Below are 27827 nucleotides of genomic sequence, written 5' to 3'. Positions count from 1 at the left end.
CAGCACTCTGCTGTGTTTTGCTTCCTTCATTGGGATGTAAATTCCAGCTGAGCTTGGTGTTTGCTGTAATCTCTGCTACTAGAGAAACTGAGGCTGCTGCATCTGCTGTGCTCAAGAGTTCTGAGCTACAGATAGAGCAAAGTCCATCAGGCGTCTGTACAACATTACTATGATGAACTACCAAGAGCCAAAGCCATCAGTATATCCTACATAAGGAAAAGGTCAAAAATGGAGCAAATCAAAGAATAAGACAGAAGTCCCAGCACTTCCAGCCTGGGATAGGGAGACCCAGTCTTAAAAAAATGAAATGTAAGCTCCTTGAGGGCAGAGATTGTCTTTGCTTGTATTTGTATCACTAGCCTTAGCGTAATTCTTGGAACACAAGTAAGTTCTTAATAAGTGCTTTTTCATTCATCCATCCCACAATTCTGTTTGTTGACCCCAGAGAGCAGAACTAGGAAGAAAGGGTAGAAATTGAAAATTTAGGCTTGATGTCAGAAAACCGTCTTCTTGATGATTAGAGTTCATAAAGTTGAGTGGACTACTTCAGACAGTGGGAACTTTCTCCTCACCAAATTTCCTCAGGCCAAGGCTGGATGCCTACTTGTCTGGATGATTGAAAAGTGGGGGTGGTGAGGAGAGGTTCTTAGCCAAGGATGGTTCTGACTAAATTGCCTCTGAAGTTTCTTCCAACACCAAAATCTGGGATCTTATGAATACCATGAACTGAAGTCATTTAGGGCTTTTAGAAGTTACATTTGACAAATGATGAAAAAATGTCATTACTGTAAAGCCCCTCAATGATCTCGTAACATACATTGTTGTCAGGGTAAACCTCGTAAGCAAAAGCAATGTTCCTGGGCATTTAGCTTGAGCCAAAAATTAACCCAACTGCCTGCTGTTCCCACCTCTATATACAGACTCTCCCAGTACTTGGGATGTCCTCTCTTCTCTCTTCTACCTTTTAAACGATTTACCTTCCTTTGAAAAGTTTCTTGGGTATGGTCAAAGTCCTTTCTGACTCCCACCACCACCACTGGATGATGCCATTTAGGCCAAACTTCCTTTGGATTATTTTAAACTATGTTTTCTACTGGACTTTGTGTGGCTATTATCTTTTCCCAGTGAAATGTAGGCTCCTTGAAGATAGAAATTATTTCACTTTTGTATTTGTATCTCGAATGAACACAATTGAGTGTTGTTTTTTTCATTTTGGCAAGGCAGTTGGGGCTAAGTGGTTTGCCCAGAGTGTCTGAGGATGGATTTGAACTCAGTTCCTCCTGACTACAGGGCCAGGGGGTCTATCCACTGCACCATCTAGCTGCTCCACAGTACAGTGTCTTGCACATGGTAGGTATATGACAAATGTTTGTTGAAGAACTTCATACCCCGATGACTTGATTGAATGACTGCAATGCAGTGAGACTCTAGGAAAAGATGAGAACTAGTTAGACTAGTGACAACGTGAGGATCACGAATGTTAAGATGAAAGGGATCTTCAAGGACATCTAGTCTAATCTTTATTTTGAAGATGTGAAAACTGAAACCTAGAATCAAGCTGCTCTTTGGATGAGGTATAGTCAGCTCTGTCTTTTCCCTCTCCTATATCAGATCAGTTACTCAGCCCTATGACTTGTTCCTTCAATATGCCTCTCAGCTTTCCCTCTAAGGTCTCATTCATCCCGCCACCAGCCTAGTTTAGTTGCAGATGCCTTATCCTGTAGGCATCAGAGACTATGGTGACCCCCAGAGAGGATATATGGGCCATCTGTGATATGAAGGCAGCAGGGTCCCTGACACAGGGAAGCACAGCTGAGATTCTGGGATTTCCTCCAGACAGTGTACCATCAGTGGAAATCATTTACAAAGCTTTGAGTCAACTCTCCTTTCCATGGTCGAACATGGACAAGTAGAGGTAAGCCCAGCTGCAGGATGCAGTTCTATGTTGAATAATAAATGCTTGTTGAATGAATGAATGAATGAGCAGTAATATTGGCTGAGAGGGAACAGAATGATACTAAGGAAATCAAGCTTAGTTTCCCTGAAGGCAAACCATGATTTCAAGAATGATAGGACTTGGAACTCCATCATGAGAAATCCTACTGAATGCATAAGAAAGTAATGAAATGTTATGCAAAGCATATGGACTCATAGCTGTGAAAGCCCTCTGTGATGATTTTGGACACCTGAATCTAAAGACAACTCTGCATCTGTTGTAAAATAGACTCTGCTGGCCTTGAATAACAGGAAATATATACATGAAGTATGAGACCTGTGCCCAGAGGATTTCCGAGGGAAGTGCTGCCAACACAACTGTTTACTCAGATAACAAGCAGTAGCAAAGCTTTAGAGCTCTGAAGAAGCTTGTAGATTTCTTGACTTCTTAAAACAATATTTATTTTTATTCTGACTTAACAAACACCAAATAAAATGGACACTTCCATACATATAGTAGAAGAGAAAAAGGGGACTGCACATGAAATCTCAGGTCTCTCAATACATAGTTTGCTTTTTTATAATAAATTCAACCTGCAGCACTTAGAACTGTCCTGATTGTCTGTCTTTTTCCTCCGATTTTCCTTCTGTTTTCTCTCTCTCTCTTTTTTAAAAAAGATGTCCCAGTAACCCCTTCTTTTCTTTGTTTCTACACTATTCCTATATTTCTTCATACTCCCAATCCAACCCCAAATTAGGGGGAGGGCGAGAAGAAAATCAGAGCCTTTATGACGAATGTTAATAGTCAAGCAAAACAAATTCCCACTTTCACATGTCTGAAAATGTCATATCTCGCATCTTAAGTCCATTATCTCTCTTACAAAAAGTGGGTAGCATGCTTTTCTCAGCAGTCCTCTGGGAACTGTGATTATTGCATTGATCAGTTTTTAAGGGTTTCAAAGTAATTTTTCTCCCTAATGTTGTCATTATAGAAATCATTCTCATGATTCTGCTCACTTCATGCTGTGTTAGTTCATAGAGTTCTTCCCAAGTTTCTCTGAATTCATCCATTTTGTCATTTTTTATGTCAAAGTGTTGATGTTCGGTTGTGTCTGATTGTTTGTGATCCCATTATGGGGTTTTTCCAGCTAAGAGACTGCAGTAGTTTGCCATTTCCTTCTCCAATAGATTAAGGCAACTAGATATTAAATGATTTGCCCAGAGTCATATAGCTAATATCTGAGACCAGATTTGAGCTCTGTTCTTCCTGATTCCAGACCTAGCACTCTATCTCTTGAACCACTTAGCTGCTGAATACAATAGTATTCCATTATTTTCATATACCATTATTTGACTATTCTTCAATAGGTGGATATTCCCTTAGTTTTCATTTTTTGGTTACCACAAAAGAGCTACTATAAATATATTTGGACGTATGAGTCCTTTCCTTCTTTTTCAAGTCTCTTTAAAGTATAGATCTAATAATAGATTTGTTGGGTCAAAAGTTTAATGGCTGTGATAGAAGCAAGGTTTTCTTGACTCAGTATCCCTGACTTCCTTGACTTCCTCCTTCCGTATAACCTGAGGGTGTTTCCACTTCACCATGCAGTTTTTGTTGAATAATGAGACCTTACCCTAATAGCTAAATTCCTTGGGTTTATTGAACACTATGCTTCAATGTTCCATTGCTTCAGGGTTCCATTGCTTCTGTATGTGGTGTACCTAATCTGTTCCAGTAAATGACCTCTCTATTTTTCAACCAGAACCAAATCTTCTTTCCTGAAATCAAATCTATTTTTACCATAGCCTTATCTAAAATCACACATATTATCCTTGCTTATTTTTAGTTCATTTGGGCATTAAAAATTCTACTTTTTTCCACTTTAAAAATAATAGATTCTAGAGGTTTTTTTTAACTATAAATAAATTTCAATATTTCATGGATTTTTCTTTTTTATTAAAGCTTTTTATTTTTAAGACATATTTTCAACATTCACCTTTGCAAAATCTTGTGTTCTCAATTTTTCCCTTCCCTTTCCTCAACCCTCTCCCCTAGACAGCAAGTAATCCAATATATGTTAAACATGTGGAATTCTTCTATACATATTTCCATAATTATGCTACACAAGAAAAATCAGAACAAAAAGGAAAAAAATGAAAAAGAAAACAAAATGTAAGCAAACAACAACAAAAAGAGTGAAAATACTATGTTGTGATCCATGCTCAGTTCCCACAGTCTTCTCTCTGGGTGCAGATGACTCTCTCCTTGAGAAGACAAGATTCAGGTCAGGAACTGACCTGAATCATCTCATTGTTGAGAAGAGCCTTGTCCATCAGAATTGATCATTGGATAATCTTGCTGTTGCCATGTACAATGATCTCCTGGTTCTGCTCATTTCACTCAGCATCAGTTCATGTAAGTCTCTCCAGACCTCTCTGAAATCATCCTATTGGTCATTTCTTATAGAACAATAATATTCCATAATATTCATATGCTATAACTTATTCAGCCATCATCCACTCATTTTCCAATTTCTTGTCACTACAAAAAGGGCTGCCACAAATATTTTTGCACATGTCGGTCCCTTTCCCTCTTTTATGATCTCTTTGGGATACAAGCTCATTAGAGACACTGTTGGATCAAAGGGTATGCACAGTTTGATAGCCCTTTGGTTATAGTACCAAATTGCCCTCCAGAATGGTTGAATCAGTTCACAGCTCCACCAACAATGTATTAGTGTCCCAGTTTTTCCACATCCCCTTCAACATTCATCATTATCTTTTCCTATCATCTTAGTCAATCTGAGAGATATGTAGTAGTACCTTCCAAGTGAGCAAATTGTACACTGTTCTCTAAGTTTCTCTTATCCCCTACATTTCCATTTCAAAATATCTACTATATTTTGACCTTTTCATTAAGAATGCCTGATACCTTTGATTCAGCAGTGTTTCTACTGGGCTTATACCCCAAAGAGATACTAAAGAAGGGAAAGGGACCTGTATGTGCCAAAATGTTTGTGGCAGCCCTATTTGTAGTGGCTAGAAGCTGGAAACTGAATGGATGCCCATCCATTGGAGAATGGCTGACTAAATTGTAGTATATGAATGTTATGGAATATTATTGTTCTGTAAAGAATGACCAGCAGGATGAATATAGAGAAGACTGGCGAGACTTACATGAACTGATGCTGAGTGAAATGAGCAGAACCAGGAGATCATTATACACTTCAACAACGATACTGTATGAGGATGTATTCTGATGGAAGTGGATCTCTTCGACAAAGAGATCTAACTCAGTTTCAACTGATCAAGGATGGACAGAAGCAGCTACACCCAAAGAAAGAACACTGGGAAATGAATATAAACTGCTTGCATTTTTGTCTTTCTTCCCAGGTTATTTTTACCAATTCTTCCTGTGCAACAAGTGAACTGTTCAGTTCTGCACACATATATTGTATCTAGGATACACTGTGACATATTGAACTTGTATAGGACTGCTTGCCATCTAGGGGAGGAGATGAAGGGAGGGAGAGGAGAAGTCAGAGCAATGTGATGCAAGGGATAATGTTGTAAAAAAAAAAAAAAAAACTACCAGGCATGGGCTCTGTCAATAAAAAGTTATAATAAAAAAAAAAAGAAATAAGAGCAGGCTGATTTCCTAAAATCCTTGAAAGAACTACATTAACTGATGATGAGTGATGTGACCAGAACCAGGAGAACATTGTACAACAAAAATTATGTAATAATAGTAAAATTATGTGATAATCAAAAAAAAAAAAAGAATGCCGGATAGCCCTCTATTTCATTAAAGATCAATTTTTCCCCTTCCAGGATCACACTGTTTTTCTGGGTAGATTATTCTTGTTTGTAAGTTGTTACCCTTTGCTTCTTAAAATATTGTATTAAGATCTCTTCTCTTTGTTGGTAGTATCCAAATCTTACATGATTTTGTCTGTGGCTTCTTGGTTCTTGTATTATTTCTTTTTGATTGCTTACAGTATTTTTCCTTTGATTGGGAAACTCTGGATTTGGGCTCTGATGTTTCCAGTTTTCAGTTTGGGGTTTCTTTCAGGAGAATTTCAATAGATTTCTTTTTATTTTCTCTTTACCCTCTAGTTCTAAGATATCAGTGCAGTTTATATTTATTATGTCTTGAAGAAGTTTATTTAAGGTTTCTTTTTGGGGCCAGGTATATTCATTTTTAGGTACCCTAATGATTCTTAAATTTTGCCTCCATGATCTGTTTTCTAGATTGGTTGCTTTTGATAACATATATCTTATATTTTCAATCTTTTAATTTGATATTGATGTTTTTATTGTCTTATAAAGTCACGTATACTTGGCCCATTCTAATTTTCAGAGAGTTTAATTCTTGCTTAATGTTTACCTTTTCTAAAGTATTAACTCTCTTTGTCATTTTCCCCCCCGGCTACTCCTTTTGCTTTTCTGTTCCATTTCTTGCAGGTACCTATATTCCTTGTGGCCAGGACATTATTTTTTCTTTGGCTTTATTTGGACTCCAACCTCAGCTAAAGGCTTGTATTTGAATCAAAGTACCCTTCCTTATTCCTGCATGGTATAGGAAGATTCTGTTTGATCCTTTAAATGAATAAGACTAGGCCCCGCCTTCTGCAGAAATTGTCTTGCCTTGTTTCCTCTTGGGGCCCAGGTTGCCTGAATCCTGATAATTTCCTTTCTCCTGTTCATATGGTTTATGATGTGGGGTTTGTCATTAAATGATATGGTTCGATCATGTGAAGGATTTACAATGGCCATTGTCTTTGGCAAAAAGTAGATTTATTTAGGATAGGTTACAGACAAAATGAAGGGCTACAATTTGCATCGGGAATAGTAAATATGAAATAGAGTTGGGAGAGCATATGAAAGACAAGTTCCTCAGTGGAATTCACAGTTACTCAATAAAAAGGGAGCATCCCATGAGGTTGGGGCATGCCCTTAGCTGGCAGGCAAATCTTGAAAGGGACTTAGCACCCTAAAAGAGTTAGTTGTAAGGAGAGGTGAGATTGGGAAACATGGTGGAGTTAGGGAAGATACACGTGGCATAGGGGAAAGGCAAGGAAAAAAACAACAAGGAGAACAACAAGGAAAACAAGGAGGCAGAGTGCCATGGCAGACTGACCCAAAGGAAGGCAGCAGCCATGGGATGGTCCATAAGTAGATTTTATAGGGAAAATTTAACTTCAGGGACATGACTGAGATTTCTGACCGGGCATGGCAAGGTGAAACTGCTGGAGACCCCTACAGAGGATGGACCTCAGTGGTTTGACATAACTTAGTTTTCAGACTGGACAGACAACCTCCTCAGAGAATGGGACCATGGAATGAAACTGATGTCCATCAGAGCCTTCTCCCTGCCTGCTTCAGGGATTAATTTTTATCAATTCCTCTCTAAACTTCACCTAACATTGAAGACCTCATCACTGTCATAGATGAGGCTTCCAGGTTCTCATATGTTGGGCACTACTCTGGCTCTGTCTCCTGCCATGGTTTACCCTAAATTAGGCCTAGATCGGTCCTACTTCTTGCTGGGGGAGTGGGCTGCTCACAATTCACCTTAGACCTCCCTAAACTTGCTTGTCTGCTCAATGCTTCTCTAGGATTCTGTCAATCCTTTTGCAGTCCTAAATATAATAAAGGACTTTGTAGTTGATTTTCTTTGTATTTTTTATTATTATTCATTCTGGCTCATTTTTAGCAGTACAATGACACCAGTTTCGCCATCCCCTTGGCAACATGGGTTTTGCTGTAAACAACAATCGAATGGATTGGTCCATGGAGCCAAGGCGCAATCTGTGTCTTCCTCGATCCAATTTCTTCATAGCCTTTGGCCTTATTGACTTGGTTTACTGATCAAATAAAGACATAAAAAGCCTCCAGGTGGAGGCTGAGGAGCTCGAGTTTCACTGAAAATGCTCACCCTAAGGCAACATGAGTCATTGTAGTCACTGTAGCCTCTGACCAGAAAAGTTTAAGGAGATAAGAGGGCCCCAAGCCAAGTGTTACTATATTAAGACTGAATATTCCTTTGTTAAGGCTAAGTAAACCTCCTTTTTTTGGTTGTCAAATTAACTGTTTGTCTCTTACTTTATACGACCACTGCCCCTAAATCACTAAGGTACAGACCTAAGTCACTGCTAACAGTTTAGTATCTGGACTCCTTCCTTGATTTCTTGTCTAGGGTGAGGGTGAAGGGTAGGGCACCTCACCTGCCTAGTCTAAACATCCCATATCCTAGCCTGGCTTGAGAAAAGGGTAAAAACTTTTTAGTTTCCCCAAAGTATCAGACTTGTCTTCTTAGATGTTTTTAAAGTCACTGCTAGGGGCAGCTAGATGATGCAGTGTGTAGAGTACCAGCTCTGAAGTCAGGAGGGCCTGAGTTCAAATTCAGCCTCAGACACTACTTCCTGGACAAGTCATTTAACCCCAATTGTCTTATTAAAATAAAGAAATTAAAAATTAAAAGAAATAAAAATAAAGCCCTACACAGAAATAGAAGGATGGGGGAGGTACAGAGCTAGAATTAACAATGTTTGTAGCAAAAAGTATGTCCAAAGTAAATGGCATGAAGTGTTTTTTAAATGCTTTTGGAGTGACTGCTTCATGGATTAGCATTGAAACTGTACCAAACTTACCTTTGATACCATCATCAAATCTTGGGTACAATGCTTTAGTTAAGCATTTACTGTGTAGCAGTTGTCATTAAGTTATTTCACTCATTTCTGAGTTCCCTTGACACCATCTAGGTTTCTCTTGGCAAAGATACTAAAGTGGTTTGCCACTTCCTTCTCTAGATGATTTTACAAATGAAGAAACTGAGGCAAACAGGGTGACGTGACTTGCTCAGGATCTTATAAGCTGGTATCCGAGGCTGGATTTGAACTGATGTCTTCCTGATTCTAAGCCTGGTACTCTATGCCCTGTGCCACATAGCTGCCCACACTGTGTGACAGACTTTGTGTTAAGTGCTGGAGAGAAAGAAAAAAGGAAAACAGTCCCTGCCTTTAAAAAGCTTATATTTTAATGGGGGAACAAATGCACTTAAATAGGTATATACAAAATATATACTGAGTAGATGGAAGGGAATTTTATCCAGGAGAACAGAAGCAGTTGACAGAGTCAGATGTTCTTTGAGCTAAGTCTTGAGGGAAGCCAGGGATTCTTCCAGATAAAGATGAGGAAGGAAAGTATGCTTTCAGGGAGTAATGTATAGGAAGACTGGAAGGGTAAGAAGAGGCCCTTTTAGGAAGAGTTAAAAATGCCAAACAGAATGTTTATATTTGATCCTAGAAGTAATAGAGAGTCCTTGTAATTGATATGGTTAGAACTGCCATCTAGGAAAATCCCCCTGGCAGCTGAATGAAAGACGGATTGGAGTGGGAAAACCTTTGCAGTAAGGAAACCAATTAGCGGACTATTGCAGTAGTCTAGAGTTGATGTGGGCCTGAAATATATGAATGGAGAAAAGGGGATGCATAGGAAAGATGGAGAGAAAGCAGATCTTACAACAATTGGGATGATTGACACCAAGTAGTCCAAGGATGATGCTAAGCGACTGGGAGGATGGTGGTACCCACAACAGGAATAGGCAAATTTTGAAGGGAGGGAAGTTTGGAGGAGAAAATAATGCGCCCTCATTTGAACATGTTGAGTTTAAGATGCCTACAGGACATCCAATTGGAAATGTACAATAGGCAGTTGGTTACAGCTGCCCGTGTACCATCTGGTAGCTTCTCATTTTAACTAATTATTCTTGCTAACTAGATGCTAAGTTCAGTTGTTTCTGTATTTTTAAGAAATTGCAAGTGCAGTCAATGCCCTCTAAATTCTGGTGCTCCGAAGCACCAGTTGCCACAGCTTAATTAAGGTATTAAGGGGGGGGGGTGTTAAAATAACAATTTATCAAGTTAAAATTTATATAAGTCTTACTTTGCAATTTCCTAAAAGCAATCCAGCTTATTTTTCTCCTTCTAATTCAATTCTGGGCCCAAATACTTTTCTTCTTTTTTTTCCAACTCATTTTCATCTGCAATATATGTCTAAGATAGGTGTGTACTATATTACATACACACACACACATATAGATATGTAATGGTATAATATACATTTATACTGGCCTATACACTTAATGGGATAACCATACAACTGCTTATCATAGTCTGGGCAATATGCATTCTTCATTCATTCACAGATAATTAAACTCTTTTGAGTGAAACTGGATCACACACAGAAGATTCTTCTATGTCTAAGGTCTTGATGTAATCAACGTAATAATTATTCACAAATAGTATCTGGACGATCTCATCATTCACAAGGAATCAAGAGTGGACTCCAGTGGATCTCCCTCCAATAATGAATGTCTTTGATGAACATGCTCTCCTTTATTTATCTGTTTATGCTCCCATGTTAATGATCAGAAGGTTGTTGAACAAGGCTAGCTATGTTGTTACAGTTTTTGAGGAATCATCTGGAATTTTGGCATGTGCATGGGAGACACCCTGTCGAAGGAGAGCCTTGAAAGCAATATTTTGTTCTGCCAAATTAAATATCTTTTTATTACCACCAAGCAATAAACAAGATGGGATCTTGTATTCTTTCCATCTTTCACTCAATCGTATCATGGAAAAGATGTGATTTACTGTGGAAAATCCTTTGCAAAAGCTTGCTTCTTCCCTTTAACTCCCTCATTAAGGCTGCCTTTGATGTGTGTATAGATCTTTCTATAACAATTTTATATAGAAAGGAAATCAAGCCTGTAGGTTCCAAGATGTACCCATGGTTGTCTTTTTCTTGGTAGTAATAATGTATGGGATTTTTTTTACACCTTTGGTATCTTCTCCCACTTCAGATATCTTGTGATTTGATTCTTTAACACCTTCAAAACTGTGAAAAATACTTTGTGACCTTAAGTTTCTCCATGAAATAAAGACCTCTTTTTTTAATATCAATATTTTTCTGGTGTTGTTGTGTGGCTCAGAGTCATGGAACATTCTAATCTCTATAGAATCGAAGTTAAGGAAATAGCAAAACACATGTCACAAAAAATTAGACGGGAAAAGTAGTGTAAAAGAGATCTTCAAAGAAATGTGTGATTTTAATAGTATTTTATTTTTCCAATTATATATAAAGATAGTTTTCAACATTCATTTTTGTAAGATTTTGAGGTCCAAATTTTTCTGCATCCCTCTTTACCTCCCCTTCCTCAAGAAGCAAACAATCTGATAGAGATTATATATCGACAATAATTTTAAACATATTTCCATATCTGTCATGTTGTGAAAGACAAATCAGAACAAAAGGGAAAAACCATAAGAAAGAAAAAATGAACCAAAAAAAGTTGAAAATAGTATGTCTTGATCCTCATTCAGTCTTCCTAGTTCTCTTTTTGGATATAGATGGCATTTCATGCCATCCCAAGTCAATTGGAATTGTCTTGGATCGCTGAATTGCTGGGAAGAGCAAAGTCCATTACAATTGATCATCACATAATCTTGCTGTGTACAATGTTCTCCTGGTTCTGCTCGCTTCACTTAATATCAGTTCACGTAAGTCTTTTCTGAAATCAGCCTGCTGATCATTTGTTATAGAACACTAATGTTCCATTACCTTCATATGCCATAACTTATTCAGGCATTCCCCAACTGATGGGCACCCACTCAGTTTCCAGTTTCTTGCTACCACAAAAAGGGCTGCTACAAACATTTCTGCACATGTGGGTCCTTTTCCCTCTTTTTTGATCTCTTTGGGATACAGGCCCAGTGAGTTAGTTGATTATAGTCCTTTCTTCTTGAAGAACCAAAATGACATCACACTATTAGAGTTGAGTTATGGTGATCAGACCAATACAAGCTCGGAATGCTTGGCCACAGATCGGACACAAATAGTCCCTGTGAACATTTGAAGTGGCTTCTCTAACTTTGTGCATCTTGCTTTTCTTCTGGGTTAATTCTATTCTGCTTTGCTCATTTTTGCACCTTCTCTAATGAGGGCACACCATGCTGGGCGGTCCTGTGCCAGTGTCTCCTGTTTCATACGATCCATTCTAGAGTTCTTAAGAGATACTTTGAGAGTGTCCTTATATTGTTATTTTCTGACTACCTTGTGAGTTCTTACTCTGAGTTCTTCATAAAATAATTTTTTGGCAAGCATACAGTGTGGCCAGCCCAACAGAGTTGTGTTCTCTGCAGTCGAGTTGGAATGCTTGTCAATTTAGTTTGAGAAAGAACCTCAGTGTCTGGTATCTTATTCTGCCAGGCGATCTTCAGAGTCTTCCTAAGACAATTCAAATGGAAGTTTCCTGGAATGATGCTGGTAGACTGTCCAGGTTTCACAGGCATACAACAATGAGGGTCTGCACAATGATCCTGTAGACTTTCAGTCTGGTAGTCAGTCTAATACCTCTTGTCTCCCATACTTTCCTTAAGAGCCCTCCAAACACAGAGCTACAGACCCAGTAGAGACTGCTGGATCAAAGGATATGCACAGTTTTACAGTCCTTTGGATATAATTCCAAATTGCTCCCCAGAATGGCTGGATCAGTTCACAACTCCACCAACAATGTATGACTTAAAAGGAAGATGGGCTGGGCATGTGGCGAAAAGGAGAGATAACTGATAGCCCCAGGGTGCCACTGTTGCCTTCGTGATGTCAGAACGAAGGGAAGACTCTCAGCATGATGGATCCATGCAAACTTAAAAGCTGGGACATGATGAGAATCTCACAGTATGGATAGATGTACATGGGTTACAATTTATTTTATTAAAGTGAACAGATTATAGAAAGTTGTGGTGGAAAAATATCTGATTCTGCCTCTATGGAACATATATATATATATATGTATATGTATGTGTATATATATTCCCTTTCATTCTTGACTCTTGATTGATTGGTCAAGGGGATTAAAGACTTAGAATGGTGAAATCACTTCCTGATCACCTGAACAAAAGCAGTTTCAGGTGTGCTCTAATGCTTGGCTAGGGTAAAACAGTGGGCAATATTACCAAGGGAACTTAGTTTGGCTGGGTCCACATAGTATTTTCTCCTGCTATAACTAAGTAATCTCTTGTTAACTTCTGAATGATATCTGAGTGTTTCATTTTGTTCCAATATCAAAGCTAGACTACCAGAGCACTAATCTGAGTTAGCCTCAGCTCAGAATAGAATAGAATAGAAGAACAGCCCACTGACAGGGCCTACACCTCCCTCTGATTCTGGGGAGACTTACCTCCCTTGGTGTGCCCCCATCTATTCCTGGATTATTATAATAATAATGTGAAATGTGAGCTGACTTCAAGTATTTGAAGAGCTGTTATGTGCCAGAAGCCTTATATTTTCTTTCCTACGTGCTCATTGGAATCAAGAAATATCTTAAATACTGCCTTCTTTCTAACTTTCTAACTTTCAAAAATTCAGTTTCATTATATTTTCAAGTCTGCATTCTGTTCCTTCCACCCCACCCCAACCCCAATTTTAAATGCAAGAAAAAACAAAAGTCCTGTTATAAACATGTATAGTCAAAGCAAAACAAATTCTTAAATTGTCTGTCTTGAATATATATGTATGTATGTATGTATATATATATGTCTCATTCTGTACCCTGAGTCCATCACCTCTACGTCACAAGGTGGGGAGCATGTTTCATTGTCAGTCTTCAGGAATTGTATTCTGACTCTCTACTTTTAATCTTGCTCTCAGAGTTAATTTTCTGGAAGGTTTCCCAGCTCTCAGTCCCAAACCAGTGCATTTATTTGCTAAATTTCTTCTGGAATTAATTTCCTCAACCCTTACCTCTGACTTGGGGAGTCCTCTGATCTATACCCTTTCCCCTACATTTCTTCCCCTGGGTGAGGTTTTTCTATCCCCTGACCAGGAACCCAGGTGGGCTTGAGCCTACTCCTAAGCTACGTAATGATAATACTAATAAATAATAACAATGGCTGAAGCAGCTGGGCACCCTAAAGGAGAAAAAGGAGGCAGCATGTGCCAGGAAGGTCAAAACCATCATTGCCACCTTTACTGCCATCTCCCCTCATACCCTGCTAGGGGTACCCTAAGAACCAGAATTCAAGAGACTTTGGAATAGCAATGTTTCCGGCTCAGTGCCCTCAACTACCATCCTAGGAAGCAGTGCTGGTAGAACTGGAGCTTGGCCACTGCTCCTGCAATGGCTACATAACAAACAGATATGGGAGTTCCAGAAGGGACTGTTCTTTCCTCCAGAGTCCTTGGCCTTATATAGTTCAGTATCAGAAACAGTATCAGCAGAAATGACAGTAGAGAAGTATTATCATCTGTGTTGCTGCTGTACCCTAAGGACCATGGGGCTTTTTTAATCTGACTTGCCATCTATGTGTCATTTCCCTCCATTAAACTGTGAGCTCTTGAGAACAGGGACTGGCTTACCTTTCTCTTTGTCATCTCCACTGCTTAGCTCAGTGCCTTGCACATAGTAAGCACTTGATAAATTATATAGCGCTTTAAGATGTGTAAAGCTGCCCAAAGAGATCTTAAAGAAGGGAAAGGGACCTGTATGTACAAGAATGTTTATGACAGATCTCTTTGTAGTGGCCAGAAACTGGACACTGAGTGACTGCCCATCAGTTGGAGAATGGCTGAACAAATTGGGGTATATGAATATTATGGAATATTATTGTTCTGTAAGAAATGACCAGCAGGATGAATACAGAGAGGACTGGCGAGACTTACACGAACTGACGCCGAGTGAAACGAGCAGGGCCAGGAGATTATATACTTCAACAACAATACTATATGATGATCAATTCTGATGGACATGGCCTCTTCAACGATGAGATGAACCAAATCAGTTCCATTTGTTCTATAATAAAGAGAATCAGCTACACCCAGGGAAAGAACTCTGGGAGATGACTATGAACCACTACATAGATTCCCAATCCTTCTCTTTTTGTGCGCCTGCATTTTTGATTTCCTTCACGGGCTAATTGTACACTATTTCAAAGTCTGACTCTTTTTCTACAGCAAAATAACTGTATGGACACGTATACATATATTGTATTTAACTTATACTCTAACACACTTAACATGAATTGGTCAACCTGCTGTGTGGGGGAAGGGGTGGGGGGAAGGAGGGGAAAAATTGGAACAAATGGTTTTGCAATTGTCAATGCTGAAAAATTACCCATGCATATAGCTTGTAAATAAAAAGCTATAATAAAAAATAAATTAAAAGATTTGTAAAGCTGTTTACATATATTATCCCATTGGATCCCATTTTTACAGTTGGGGAAACTGGGGTAGGCAGTAGTTATATGACTTGATTAAGGTCACATTGTGAGGAAATGTCTGAGGCTGGATTTGGACTTGGGTTTTCCCAATTCTAGACCTATTGCTCTATCCAACCTAGCTGCTGGTGCTTACAGTCGAAACCTCTGCTCTCGGTTCTCATTTGAACTTGAGATTGTCAAGTTAGCTCAGCATCCCCAGCTTACTTCTCTTTTAGAGATCTTGGGCTATGTTGTGCCAGTACTCTCTGTCCTGATTGTTTTGAAGTAGTTCCTCTAGGCACTTGCCTAGTTATTACAATTGTATCTTTGGGGTTGGTTTCTCTGCCCTGACCTTTGGACTGACCGACATTTGGACTTATTCCTTAGTAGAAAGTCTTACAACTATGTTCACTGTTGTTGCTGTTCAGTTGGGTTTGACTCTTCATGACCCCATTGGGGATTTTTTTGGCAAAAATATTGGAGGGATTTGCCATTTCCTTCTCCAGTTCATTGTACAGGTGGGGAAATTGACTTGCTCAGGGTCACATAGCTACTAAATGTCTGAGACTGGATTTGAACTCAGGGATGAGTCCTCCTGACTCCATCCACCAACAGCCTCACCCAGCTGCGTCCACTCCTTTAGCAGAGAACATGATAGAGAGTGGAAAGAGGATCTGGAAGCCCTTTTTTGAATCTTGATTCTGCCACTTACTTTCAGTGTAATCTTGTGCAAATCAGAGAATCTCAGACTTGGAAGGAATCTCTGAGACCATCTAGTACAACCAATCCACTCTACCCCATTCCCAATAATTGCTTATTCCAGTTCTGCCCAAAGCTCTCCCATTAGTGCCAGTCCACTACCTTCCAGTCAAATGGAAGAGTATATTTAAAGTCTTATATAAATGTTGAAGAGGCAGTGTGGGATGATGAGTAGGGCAGTGGACATGGAATCTGGAATAACTAGGTTCAGATATTCCTTGTCTCTATAACACCGGGCTGGTCATGTGACTTCTCCCTATGCCTCAGTTGCTTCATCTCTAAAAGAGCCTCTAAGTTACCTTCCAGCCGATCCTAAGATCCCGTGTTAGCTATTATTATTACTCCAAGTCAGCTGTCATTGTTAGGGAGGTTCATGAAGTTGACCTTGAGTTTCCCAAAATAATATAAATAATATAAAAAATATATATTTGTGAATTTCCATAAGGGAAAAATCTTTTTAGTATTGATTAAATGTAAGAAGTAGCAGAGATTTTAGGGTTGTGGAGTTAGTGGGCATATGTTGACAGTACCTTTTTCATTTACTAAGTGTGTGACCTAAGCAAGTAACTTTCCTTCTCCAGGCCTCAGTTTCCTCCCTTGTAAAAATGAAGCAGTTGGATTTGATGACCTCTAAGCTCTGACACTATGATGTTTCTGTTTGTCCTTATTTAACAGAGAAGGAAATAGAAATTTAGAGATGGGGAGGGTCAAATGGGGTGTTGGAGGCTGGAACCCATGTCTACTGGCCCACACTGCCTTCTATTCCATGTATACAGAGTCTGTACGGAAAATGATATCACTGTGGCTCTTGCCTGGTTGGTACGCAAACAATGGGTGCTTAATCCATGAAGCATAAGGCATGATGCCAGTAAGCGAGATGCTGCCCTTCCCAGAGGCAGGGGGATGGTTTACATGACCTTCCTCCCACTCACCGGGCTGTAGGGGGCCAACGAGGTGGCGGTCCCTTTAAGAGCTCTGGCCGCGAGGAGTAGGCGGTCGTTCGGCCAGCCAATCCTGAGCCGATTCTGCCGAGTCTCCGCCCCTCTTCCCATGAGCCCTCGGGAGTGGCCGGGGACAACAAACGGCATCTGGTTCGGGGGGCGGATGCAGTGGCATTGGGGCTGGGGGAACCATGGCACTAGGCGCCTGGCGGAGAGCTCCCGTGCGCGGCAGCGGCAGCTCGGGCTCTCGAACCCCTGCGCGCGGGCGGCTGCTCTGGCTGTTGTTGGCAGTTGGCGCTTGTGGCTGGGCGGGTGCCCAGGACGGTGGCGGAGCCGGAGCTGTAGGGGCCATGGAGGAGGAGATCGTGTCCGAGAAGCAGGCGGAGGCGAGCCACCGGCAAGACAGCGCCAATCTGCTCATCTTCATCTTGCTCCTCACCCTCACTATCCTCACCATATGGCTCTTCAAGCACCGACGGGCCCGTTTTCTGCACGAGACTGGCCTGGCTATGATTTACGGCAAGTGCCTCCCTTTGCCCCCCATCCTGCCCTTTGCGACCCCCTCCCCTCCTTTCCTCTCCCTCTCCTGCCACGTCTCCCGTGGGAAGGGGACCCACCCCTTGGTCCGGGACCGCCCCGGGACCGCGGCTTCTTGGGGTCCCTGGGGAGGAGGGCTGCCCAAGTGATGGGGTGGGGAGCCGCGCCTCGTAGCTTCTCTGAAATTGTATCGGGGTTCCCTGCCTGGGTGGAGGTCTGGGCTGGAGGAGTCCTCTCGTCAGTTTTGGGGGTTCTCTGAAAAATTGATTCGACCTCTACTTGTCTTCTCGTATCCACTGGGCTATCTGTCCTCGCGGCGGACGAAGGGAACATCTTTTCTCACTCCCCGTGTGGTCAAACTTAGAGCTAAGGGACCTTGGGGAACCGATCTGTTGATCCATAACAATTAGCTGCGGCTCCTTAACAACCTGTTGGCTACGTTCTAGTATGAATTTGTTAGAATCCCACGCCGGAGGTTCGGATTGCCCCAAGTCAGCTAACGAAAGAGTTAAAAGTTTTCCCAGGATGGTTGTTACTACACAGTGATCAAGACGGTTAATCTAAAACTAATTATAAACACTACACCTCTCCAGTCGTGAGATTATTAACCCTTTACGAGTGGTTTCGATGGCTTTCTAGTCTTTTTTTTTTTTTTCCCTTTTCTTTTTGGTTAACGGGAAAGGAGGGAAGTAATGGCAAACAGCCCCCTTGGGAGAAACAGATCTGTCTCATTCCTAAACTGGTGCCTCTAGAGAGGTTTTGCTTAACTGTCTTAATCAAAGATGACTCCACTGAGTGATCACTGTGTCTATGTGTCTTTGTTTATGTCTGAAAAGATCGTTTCCCACAAATAATCCTTTTTACACAGCATACAGGTGAGATTGTTTTTTTTTCTCACTTGTGGCTGTGGCAGGGAGCCCGCTAATGTTTGCCCCTTTGCCTCAGACTCGAAGTCAGTTGAAGACTTTGGCTCCCAAAGAGCCACTCCATTCATGAAATGTTTACCTCTGAGTATGTATCTCACCGAGGATAAGAAAAGGTGATTTTCTGTGAGTTTCAGAAAAATGCACAAACCCTTGTCATTTTCCCCCATAAGGTAATGATTTTCTTAGATTGGAGCTCATCATGGTTTTGGAAACTTGGCTAACTTTTCCATCTCTTTTCCTTTACAAAGACTCCTGAGGGCATAATCCCACTGTGTAGGGAGCCTTTGGGTAAAATTGAATATTGGATATTTTGTGCCATTGCACATGTAATCTTTTTATCCAAGTAAATGGTCTAGATATTCCGGTTTGTACATCTTGCTGTAGTTCTCAAGCTTCATTATCATTATTAACATTAGTTGGATACGTACAATGTGCTTAGACACGGGAAATAACCCCAAACTGGAAGACGGTCTGTAATCCAGTTAACAAGACAAAATGAAGACACATAAAAATATTAGTTTCGTTCGGTTCTATATGCAAATGCCAAATTCTTCCTTCCTAGGAAGATTAGGTTTTCCTTGGTTAGGCTGGAAGGAATGCTATAAATGCTCAGTTGTATGTTGGAAGCATAAAATCTTTCTCTGATCGTTTTAAAATGTTGCATTAAAAATCAGGTGGGTCACTGTTAACCTTTGCTAAATGGTTAAATGATTAAGCTTGAAGAGCTAGAGAATTTCAGTTGAAAGGATTAATTATGGTATTCACTGAGGACATAAAATCAGTGAGAAGCAAGGAAAGAACATCTATTCGTCTCTGTTTTGGGAGGGGGCGTTTTTTTCTCTGTGTTGCCTGATGTAAGAACATTAATTCATTTTTCATCAACAAGCATTACTCAAAGCTAGGGGAGAGAAAGAAAGAATAGGGCTAGGTTTTTACCCTTTTGAAGTTTAGGGGGATACAAGACAGGTTAAAAAAATCATCATTTGTATTTAAGTATATTGGAGAGGACCAGAGTGCTGTGAGGGAGCAGGTCCTACTGGGAGGTTCAGGAAAGGCTTCTTGAGGTGCCAGCTAGTCAGGGCCTTAAAAGATGAGGGTCGAGTTCCAGTCTGGCCTGGGGCCAGGAGTTCACTCCAAATGTAGTAAGGCACTCCACTGACTAGTCCCCCTTGACGGTTGTTGGTTTTTTTTTTTCCATTACTCTCTTAACCTCTCAAGGTTTCTCAAAATGTAAAATGAGAATTAGTGGTATTTATCTACTTCTCTGATTTTAAGGGTTAGTGTGAGCCTGAATGAAAGCTTGCAAAAATTCTTCAAGTCCTCAGCACTGCCCAGAGTAAGCTTGGTTTGGGTTTTTCTTTTAATCCAATTGAGCATCTTTCCCAGTTTTTTTCTTGTACTTCTCATACCATCTTAACTACTGGTACTTTTATTTCCTCCTTGCCTACCCTCCAGCCTTTTAAGATTGAAGTCACTGATGGTTTTTTTTTTCTTCCTAGCTCTGAGTTCATTTTTCTATTTGAATCCTAGAAATACTATTTAAGTATTTAACTCTTTTCTTTTCTTTTGAAAAAGTAAGGGTATTTTTGGTGAAAACTAGAATTTATATAATCTAATATGGTTAGTTGGTTGCCCATGTTACACTTTAGAAATCTATGCCATTGAGTATTTTGTTCAAATAGCTAGCTTTCTTAAAGAATTTAACATCGTCACAGCCAAAAATTGTTAAGCTAAATTGAGCTTTAAGTTGATCTTCCACTATGATAATGAATGTCAATTTGCTTATAAATAGTAATAGAAAAGGTTGAAGCATATTTCTCTTTGCCTTAAGCTTCAAGGAACCTAGGGGTCGGTCACTTAGCATGATTCACTGAAAATTGTTCAGAGGGCAATAAAAATGAGGAATTCTGCCTTTTTTCCTGACTGTTCTCTATGTCTGGTGAGACTGTGAGGTCTAATCCAATAGCCTTAAGAGAAATGAACAGATCAAAGGGTTTTTTGTATGTGTTTTTTTAAGACTATAAAATGTAATCTGCTTTGGCCATGATTGATGTCACAGTGATAAGATGTCTCATCATGGGCATCCGAATCTTGATTTCTCCTTCTTCAGATTGGAACAATGAACTGAAGCCAACAGGATGAAATTTAAGAGGGATAAATGGCAATTCCTACATTTTGGATGAACCCCTCCCCCCCCGAAATGTACAAATAGAGGAAGGGGGGACATGTCAAATGAATTATAGGTGGAGGTGGGAAATTAATTTATTTGATTGCATTATGAAATGGGGAAGTGAAGCAGTAGATTCTATGAAAAGATGATTTGTAAGATATTTTCTCATTAGGTAATCTTCCTGCTCTATTACTTATATGCTGCTCTAGAAATATTGGGGTTAGTGATCTGTGATATTACACTGGGGAAAATTACCCATCTGTCCATCCCCTGCTTATGAGGATGTCAGGTTCTCCGATTTAGGAATTGAGCAGTAATTTCAAACATGTTTGTATTTCAGTCTGAGTACTGACTCTTAAGCTCAGGTTTGGCTAACATCATTGATTTTTTTTTTTTTTTTTGCATTGAAAACCAATGAAGTTTTTAGGGGATTTAAGAAACTGGTTGATGCCCACAAGGTACTTATAGCATTCTTTCTTTTTAAATTATAGGGCTTTTGGTGGGCTTGGTGCTTCGATATGGCGTTCATGTTCCAAGCGATGTTAATAATGTGACATTAAGCTGTCAAATGCAGACAAGTCCGGCTACCTTATTAGTGAATGTTAGTGGAAAATTTTATGAATATACACTGAAAGGAGAGATCAGTTCACATGAACTCAATAACGTTCAAGACAATGAAATGCTTAGGAAGGTAAGCTTCTAACAAGTTTATTTTGGATTTTTTTTTTAATTCTAACACTAAAGTGTTGCAGAGGGAAAAATGATCAATGTCTTTAACACATTATAAAAGACTCAGTGAACTCTTTTAATACACACAGTAAAATGTCAATTAACTATAATGCTTGGGAAATTTCATTTTCTGATTAAGGCATAACTCACTAAATTTTCTATTTTGAATTGTGTTCCAAATATTTCTAACCTGTTTTACTGCCTTAATCTTTCTCGTATTCAATTGTTGCAATGCTTCAAGATGCTTAAAAATAATAACTTCTCATGCTGTAGCACTTGACAGTTTATCAAAGAACTCTCCTTCCAACAACCTTCTGAGGTAGGTAGTAATGTGAGCATTAGCCTCATTTTTCAGATGAGGAAACTGAGGCTCAGGGATGTTAAAGGATTGCCTTGCCCAAGATCACATAGCAAGTAAGTACCAAAAACAGATTTAAATACAGTTCTCTTTTTTTAAAAAAAAGTCATTTCCTGATATATTTCTTCCCTTCAACATTGAACCTTCCTTTGGAACAAAGGAAAACAGTTAAGTGCAATTGACTGGCAAAGCCATCACGTCTGGAAACGTAGGCTACATTCTACTGAAAGGAAAGGATGTGTGTTCCATCTTTCCAGCAGTTATTTCACCACATGTACTGCCACATCAGTTCCCATGATAGATGGATTTGGATATATGGATAATATAGGGGACTGAATTGAATCTCTCTTGCCACTCTTCTCCTCCCCTCCCTCCATGCACACAAACACTCCAGAAGTTATTTGCCTCTGCATCCATTTCCCATTCCCAACTTGGCATTTTGCTTCTTTTCCCTAGCTTTTCTGTATCACAATTGCTTAGGTTGTTACTTTCCTCTCCTCCAACTTCTATGTCTTCTGCCCTTTGGAAAACAAAATAACTCAATGTCCATAAAAGAAGAATCACCTAGTGCTTGTCATGGATGTTACTTTGAACTCAGTTTCTTCTCAGGTCTTCTCTGTTGGAGACCAGCCAACTGTTGTCCTCCTTAGGTTCTCCCTGTTGAATTTTATCTGTTTTAATGATGAAGTAGCAATACTGTAAGTTTGTAATAACGTGCTTGCCATCTAATAGTAGAAGTGTTTAGTTTTTTATCATTCCAGTCATTTACAGAATGGCTTAGTGTGAGGTCTTACAAAATATTTTCATTTTAAAGAACTTAAAACTTTTTTTTCTGATTTTTAAACAGGTAACTTTTGATCCCGAAGTATTTTTCAATATCTTACTTCCTCCAATTATATTTTATGCAGGATACAGTCTGAAACGGGTAGGTGCTTCTACATTTGCATGGTCCATAGTGGGTACCAAGTGTTTCTGAATTCAGTTGACTTTTCTGTGCACATTATGTTTGGAAATCTTATTGACTAGCTCTTTCTATAGTCCCATCTCATCTTTTTTTTTTTTTTATTTTAACTTTGTTATCTTTTCCTGTGTGGACCTTCACATTGTTGATTTTTTGCACTTATCCCTTTTAACCCACATAATGCATTGTATATTAAAACCTGAATCCTGAGTTTTTGTTGTCAGCCAGTTGGTATGTATCCTACAAATGTTGGTCAAATTGAGTAACCAAAGACCTTATTTTTTAGAGACATTTCTTCCGCAACCTTGGGTCAATCCTAGCATATGCTTTTCTTGGGACAGCCATTTCTTGTTTTGTGATAGGGTAAGTATTGTAGCCTGGGATATTTAAGCTGGATTTCAAAATCTCTCTAAGAGATATATAAGATATATAAGAGATATATATATCTCTTAGAGAGATACAAACATATATATATGTTTGTGCATGTATGTATATATAGCTTGTATAGCATCGTATTTCTGAATGCAGCTAGAAATGCTTGCAATTATACATTCACTCATGTTTCTCAAAAGACTGGACATTGCTTCCGTGTCCTAACAATGACATGCTTTCAGAGTTGTGATCACTTAGAAGATACCCAACTAGGTTTTCCCCTGCTTTTTCCACTGTTCTAAAATTCAGCAGCAGTTTGTGTTGTGTCTGAGTGGTAAATATTTTTACCGAACAGGTCAATTATGTATGGCTGTGTAACCTTGATGAAAGCAACAGGACAGCTCGGTGGTGATTTCTATTTCACCGACTGCTTATTATTTGGCGCCATCGTGTCAGCAACCGATCCAGGTATGTCTTCTAAGGAACAGCATTTTGTGCCTACTTTCCTTTTTTGCAGTGTGGCTTCTGTTTCATTTTATCTTGTAGATTTTCTGAATCCAAGCAGTAAAACCACAGTCTGGGATTCTCTGTGGTTTAAGCATACATGTTGTTTTACTTGTACTTTATTGACCATTAAATTGGATGCTATTTAAGACTCGAAGTTTGTTTGTTTTTTAATCTAGGATCATTCATGATGGTACGTGTCTTTTTACCTGAAAGTGGGAAGTGAGTTAAATATGTTCATTAAATTAGTAACATCTAAACAGTTCTTCCATATCCCTGAGAGAATAGTCACCTAAAATCTTTGCAATTGCAACTTCTGGCTTTAGAGTTTCCAAATGACAAAGGATGTGAAATGATGGTTCCAAATCGTTTGTACCAGGTACAATTTTAACTCTACTGGGTACAGTTTAATTGTGTTGGGAGGCTTTTGTTTGCCTGGCAGAAAATGTTTCTCCAAGATTGGATTTATGCTTACTAAGTAAGAGGTGCTTAATACAGAAAGGACTGCTTCCCTTGTGCCTTTTGTGTCCATTCTACCAAATGTTAGTGTTGCCAGGTCAGTTTAATTAGAGTGAGCGGGATTGTAGTTCTTTTCCTCAAGCCTAAGTGTAGTGGATGGCTACATTCCATTGAAGAATAAAGGAGGCAAGAAAGTACAGAGGCCGAGGCTTTGGCACTCAGTCAGAAGCTCACTCTGCTGTACCTTTTGGTCTCAGTTGGAAAAGGCTTGTTCCATTTGGCCTTTTGACCTTGTGAATGATAATCAATAATAATTAATATATGATAAATCCTAAGGTTACCTCTGAAAAACTCTATGGGCTTTATGGAAAAGGGAGGAAAATGTGTCCTTTTTCTGGTATAAGCTGACCTTGAATTAAAATCAGACAGGATAATGTTTTGAGGCCAGCAGTTGGTATCATTTAGCTTTTAAAGATGGAGCTCAAATGATTTTCTCAAAGCCCTCCAGGGCTTTCTTCTTAATGTTCATATGTACAGGTGTCCATACAAAATTATCTTAGCCCAGGAGGCTCAAACCTTATGGCTGTCTGCAGCCTACAGTTTGGTTCCTTGTTTTTTCCAGGAGCCAGCCAGCTATTATATTGCACAGCCTCCCTTACTGAAAGAGACTTACCATACTTTTCAAATTCCCGAGGCAGTCAGATTACTTATTATAAAGGTGATCGGTTTAGCCTTGTTGTTTGAACCTCCTGTTTCTTCATTTGCTTGTAAAAGGCAGCTAGTTAGACGGTGCAAACAAAACTCTTTTTTTCTTGAATCTGCCAAATAGGGGACTTTATGTTTCCTTGAACTAGATAAACATTCTCCTCAGTCTTTGCCTTGGACCATGGGGCTAGCTTTGTCATGTTATAGCAGCTCACCTCCAGAGAGGAGAGCCGTAAGTTACTGTTTAATATTCTGGAAGTTACTCTTGTATCCTCTTGCTTTGCTGTTATGATATCTGTACGTTCCAGTTGAAGTGCTTTACAAGGGAAATTGCATCTTTTCAAAGTGCCGGCTTCTCAATTTTAGTTGCCTTTGGAAGAGGTTCTAGCATTTTTGGACTACATTAATCTTTCATGGTAGCCTTGGTTTATGCAGCAAGTGGGGCGTGCATGACTCAGCAGTAGAGGTTATAATACATATGGCTCCAGTCTCTTATTTCTCTAGGGTTTCCATATAACTAGTTTTTTCATTGTGGGTGAGTTCCTTCTTTCCTGCCTCCTTCCCCCTTGCCCCAAGGTGTCAATGAATCAGTATCATTGACTTCTTTTTATAGTAAACAGCCCACCTGTTATTCTGGCCATTATCTTTGATGGAAGATTTTGGCACTAACCAAAACCCAACATTATCCTTGTTTATTGTTCATGAAAAGCATTGGTTTTGATATTTGGGGATCTTATAGAGAAAACAAGCTACAAGGTAAAATCCACAGTGGGGACTGTCTATTTATCTGTCTGTCTATCTCTCTCTATTTCTACTAATATATGAACAATATTCTACAATATAGAAGAGAAATGATTACTTTATCTTACAATAAAGCTATGAGTAAGATCTAGATGGAAAAGAAACTGAAGAAGAGATATTTTTGAAGCTCATGTTCTTGGTGTGTTCATACTGAGTCCTCCCGAGTATTAACAAAACTCAAACCTTTTATTTTAAGCTGCTTTGGAGATGGAAAAAAAAATTTTTGTCTGCATGCAATCGAGGGAATGGTATTTTTGATAAAATAATATAAAAGAAAATGTTGGCACACATCTAAATTTCTGTTATAAATTGTGTTAGAATTTTTTGTGAAGGAGTGAATTTCTGATAACAAATCAACTTCATGTTATGATGATAAAAAAATCAATTGAGGCAAATGTATTGATAACGACTATTTTTTTGGCAGAAATAGATTTATATATTCAACTTCAAATATAATGAAATGATATCTATTTTAATTCTATGAGAATGAGGACATCCTTTTTATATTAAAAGATTACAATTAATGAAAAATGTTTTATTATGTTTTGACATTACGTTTCCTTTCCAGATAATGACTTTTCTTAAAACATAAAAAAATTTTTGTCTTTGTCAGTGACTGTTCTTGCCATATTCCACGAACTTCAAGTGGATGTTGAACTCTACGCGCTTCTCTTTGGAGAAAGTGTCCTTAATGATGCTGTTGCTATAGTATTGTCTTCGTAAGTGTGTTGAGTTTTTGTTTCTTAAAACTTGGGTGTGAAGTATTATGGCATATGAGCCACAAATCCCCTGTCTAATCAAATGTAATCTGAATCAAATTATTTCTAAACTGCAGAATTACTTTGAATAAAATATAAACACGTGGGCATTACCTAAGTTACCTCCTATTGTTAGAATTTCTAGATTACAGTTGCTATGCCAGTTGATCTCCTCCCTCCTCCCATAGTAGGTGGTTTAGGAATTTAGGAATTCTGAATTTCCTGCACTACCGAGCAAGTCTCCCAAGGTCCTCTGGACTTGTTCTTTCCATATGTGGGGGTAAAAGAATGGAGAGGACAGAAGCCCCATATATTTTTTTTCTTTCATGCCCTTTTGTCCTCAAGTTTCGCCTCCTGGATATAATAGAAGAATGGATTTAACCATCCTAAGTACCCTTTTTTGCCTTGCCATCAAATGAGAAACCATTTTTTGGGTATTGGCTCTCCCGTACTGATTTCATTTCCTCCTCCTGAGTTTTGTCATTTAAGATTTGGTTTGATGTGGCAGTAAGTTGGACCAACAGATTTCAACGAGTATAGTTTTGGAAAGCCTTTTTCCCCATCTCTCATCCTCATCACTGAATTTTCGCAGCTGTTCACAGCTCATATATAGTTAATTCAGGAAATAAAGCATAAGACTAATTTCTTACAGAGATTTAAACAATTTTATTTCCTTTGGTGAATCTAGATGCAGAGTCAAAACTGTGCACTAATTGGGAGAAGGAAAAAGGAATTACAAGGCTTCTAGCTGTGTTGTTTTCTGAGTTGCTAAAAACAACACATTCCTCCCAACAAATGTTCATTAAAGGACTTGCTGTGGGTGGAAAGCACTGTGCTAGTTGCTGAGGGAGATAAAAAAATTTAAATAAGCATCCAGCCTCTGTCCTCATGGAGCTTTCAGTCCTATTAAGATCCCAATTTTCTGGATCATTTGTATATCTTGGCTCACTGATGCTGATTTCAAAGAAGAAAAGAGTACAGGGGGAGCTAACTTCTTGATTTTCTGTGCTCCCTGAAAATGTCCCTGGCAAACAGTCTGTCTTTCTCATTGGCCTCAGGGCTGGAGAGTTGGGAAGGGGGACGATGGTAAAACAACAACAACCCAAAGGTTTTTTCCTATTTGAAGTCAGCAATATTATTTTAGAAAGTTGGATTTTTAAAAATCATCTGGAAAGCTTTAGGGTTTAACATAGCAGTGTAAATATTGGTAAAGAATAATTTTTTTAAAAATTGACTTGTCATTATTGGCTGGATGCCTCTGAAGATGCCCTCTTTGAAGAACACCAGGTATAATAAGAGCTTAAATTTCTTTAGCACTCTGAGCTTGAGAAGGTGCTTCCCTCACCTAGCTCACCCCCCTCTTCTCCTTCCCCCTGGAGTTAGTGCCAGTGTTTTCCCCGTTTTATAGATGAGCAGGTTCTATGCCCACTTGCCCATGGAGAGATGAAACTCAAGCTTCCATAAGCCAGTGCTCCTTGCCTCACATCCCACTGCCTTTGGAGAGGCTGCATGATTGTCTTAACCCAGTTGGGTAAATGAATTCCCATCTCCAAGCAGGAAAGAAACAGACCGTGTCAAGGTTTCATTGGCCCCAGGACATTACCAGCTAGAGTGCTTGCTAATGCCTTTAGCAGCACCCTTCATTTGCTTTTT

General features: G+C 39.3%; 2 protein-coding genes across 2 annotated transcripts in view; both read left to right on the top strand.

Moving 5' to 3' along the window:
* FHL1 (four and a half LIM domains 1) overlaps positions 1–27827 on the top strand; it is a 437533-nt gene that overhangs the window by 219523 nt on the left and 190183 nt on the right. The gene's annotated exons all lie outside the window — the stretch shown is intronic.
* Positions 17064–27827, top strand: part of SLC9A6 (solute carrier family 9 member A6) — a 32546-nt gene continuing 21782 nt past the window's right edge. The window contains exons 1-6 of the mRNA XM_051967873.1: positions 17064–17413; positions 21019–21218; positions 22462–22539; positions 22862–22938; positions 23303–23415; positions 26030–26135. Coding sequence (XP_051823833.1) covers positions 17086–17413; positions 21019–21218; positions 22462–22539; positions 22862–22938; positions 23303–23415; positions 26030–26135 — 902 coding nt within the window. The 5' untranslated portion in view covers positions 17064–17085. The remainder of the gene's footprint in view (positions 17414–21018; positions 21219–22461; positions 22540–22861; positions 22939–23302; positions 23416–26029; positions 26136–27827) is intronic.

The sequence above is a fragment of the Antechinus flavipes genome, chromosome X (genome assembly GCF_016432865.1).
Source record: "Antechinus flavipes isolate AdamAnt ecotype Samford, QLD, Australia chromosome X, AdamAnt_v2, whole genome shotgun sequence".
Taxonomy (NCBI): domain Eukaryota; kingdom Metazoa; phylum Chordata; class Mammalia; order Dasyuromorphia; family Dasyuridae; genus Antechinus; species Antechinus flavipes.
This window is presented reverse-complemented; position numbering and strand designations above follow the sequence as displayed.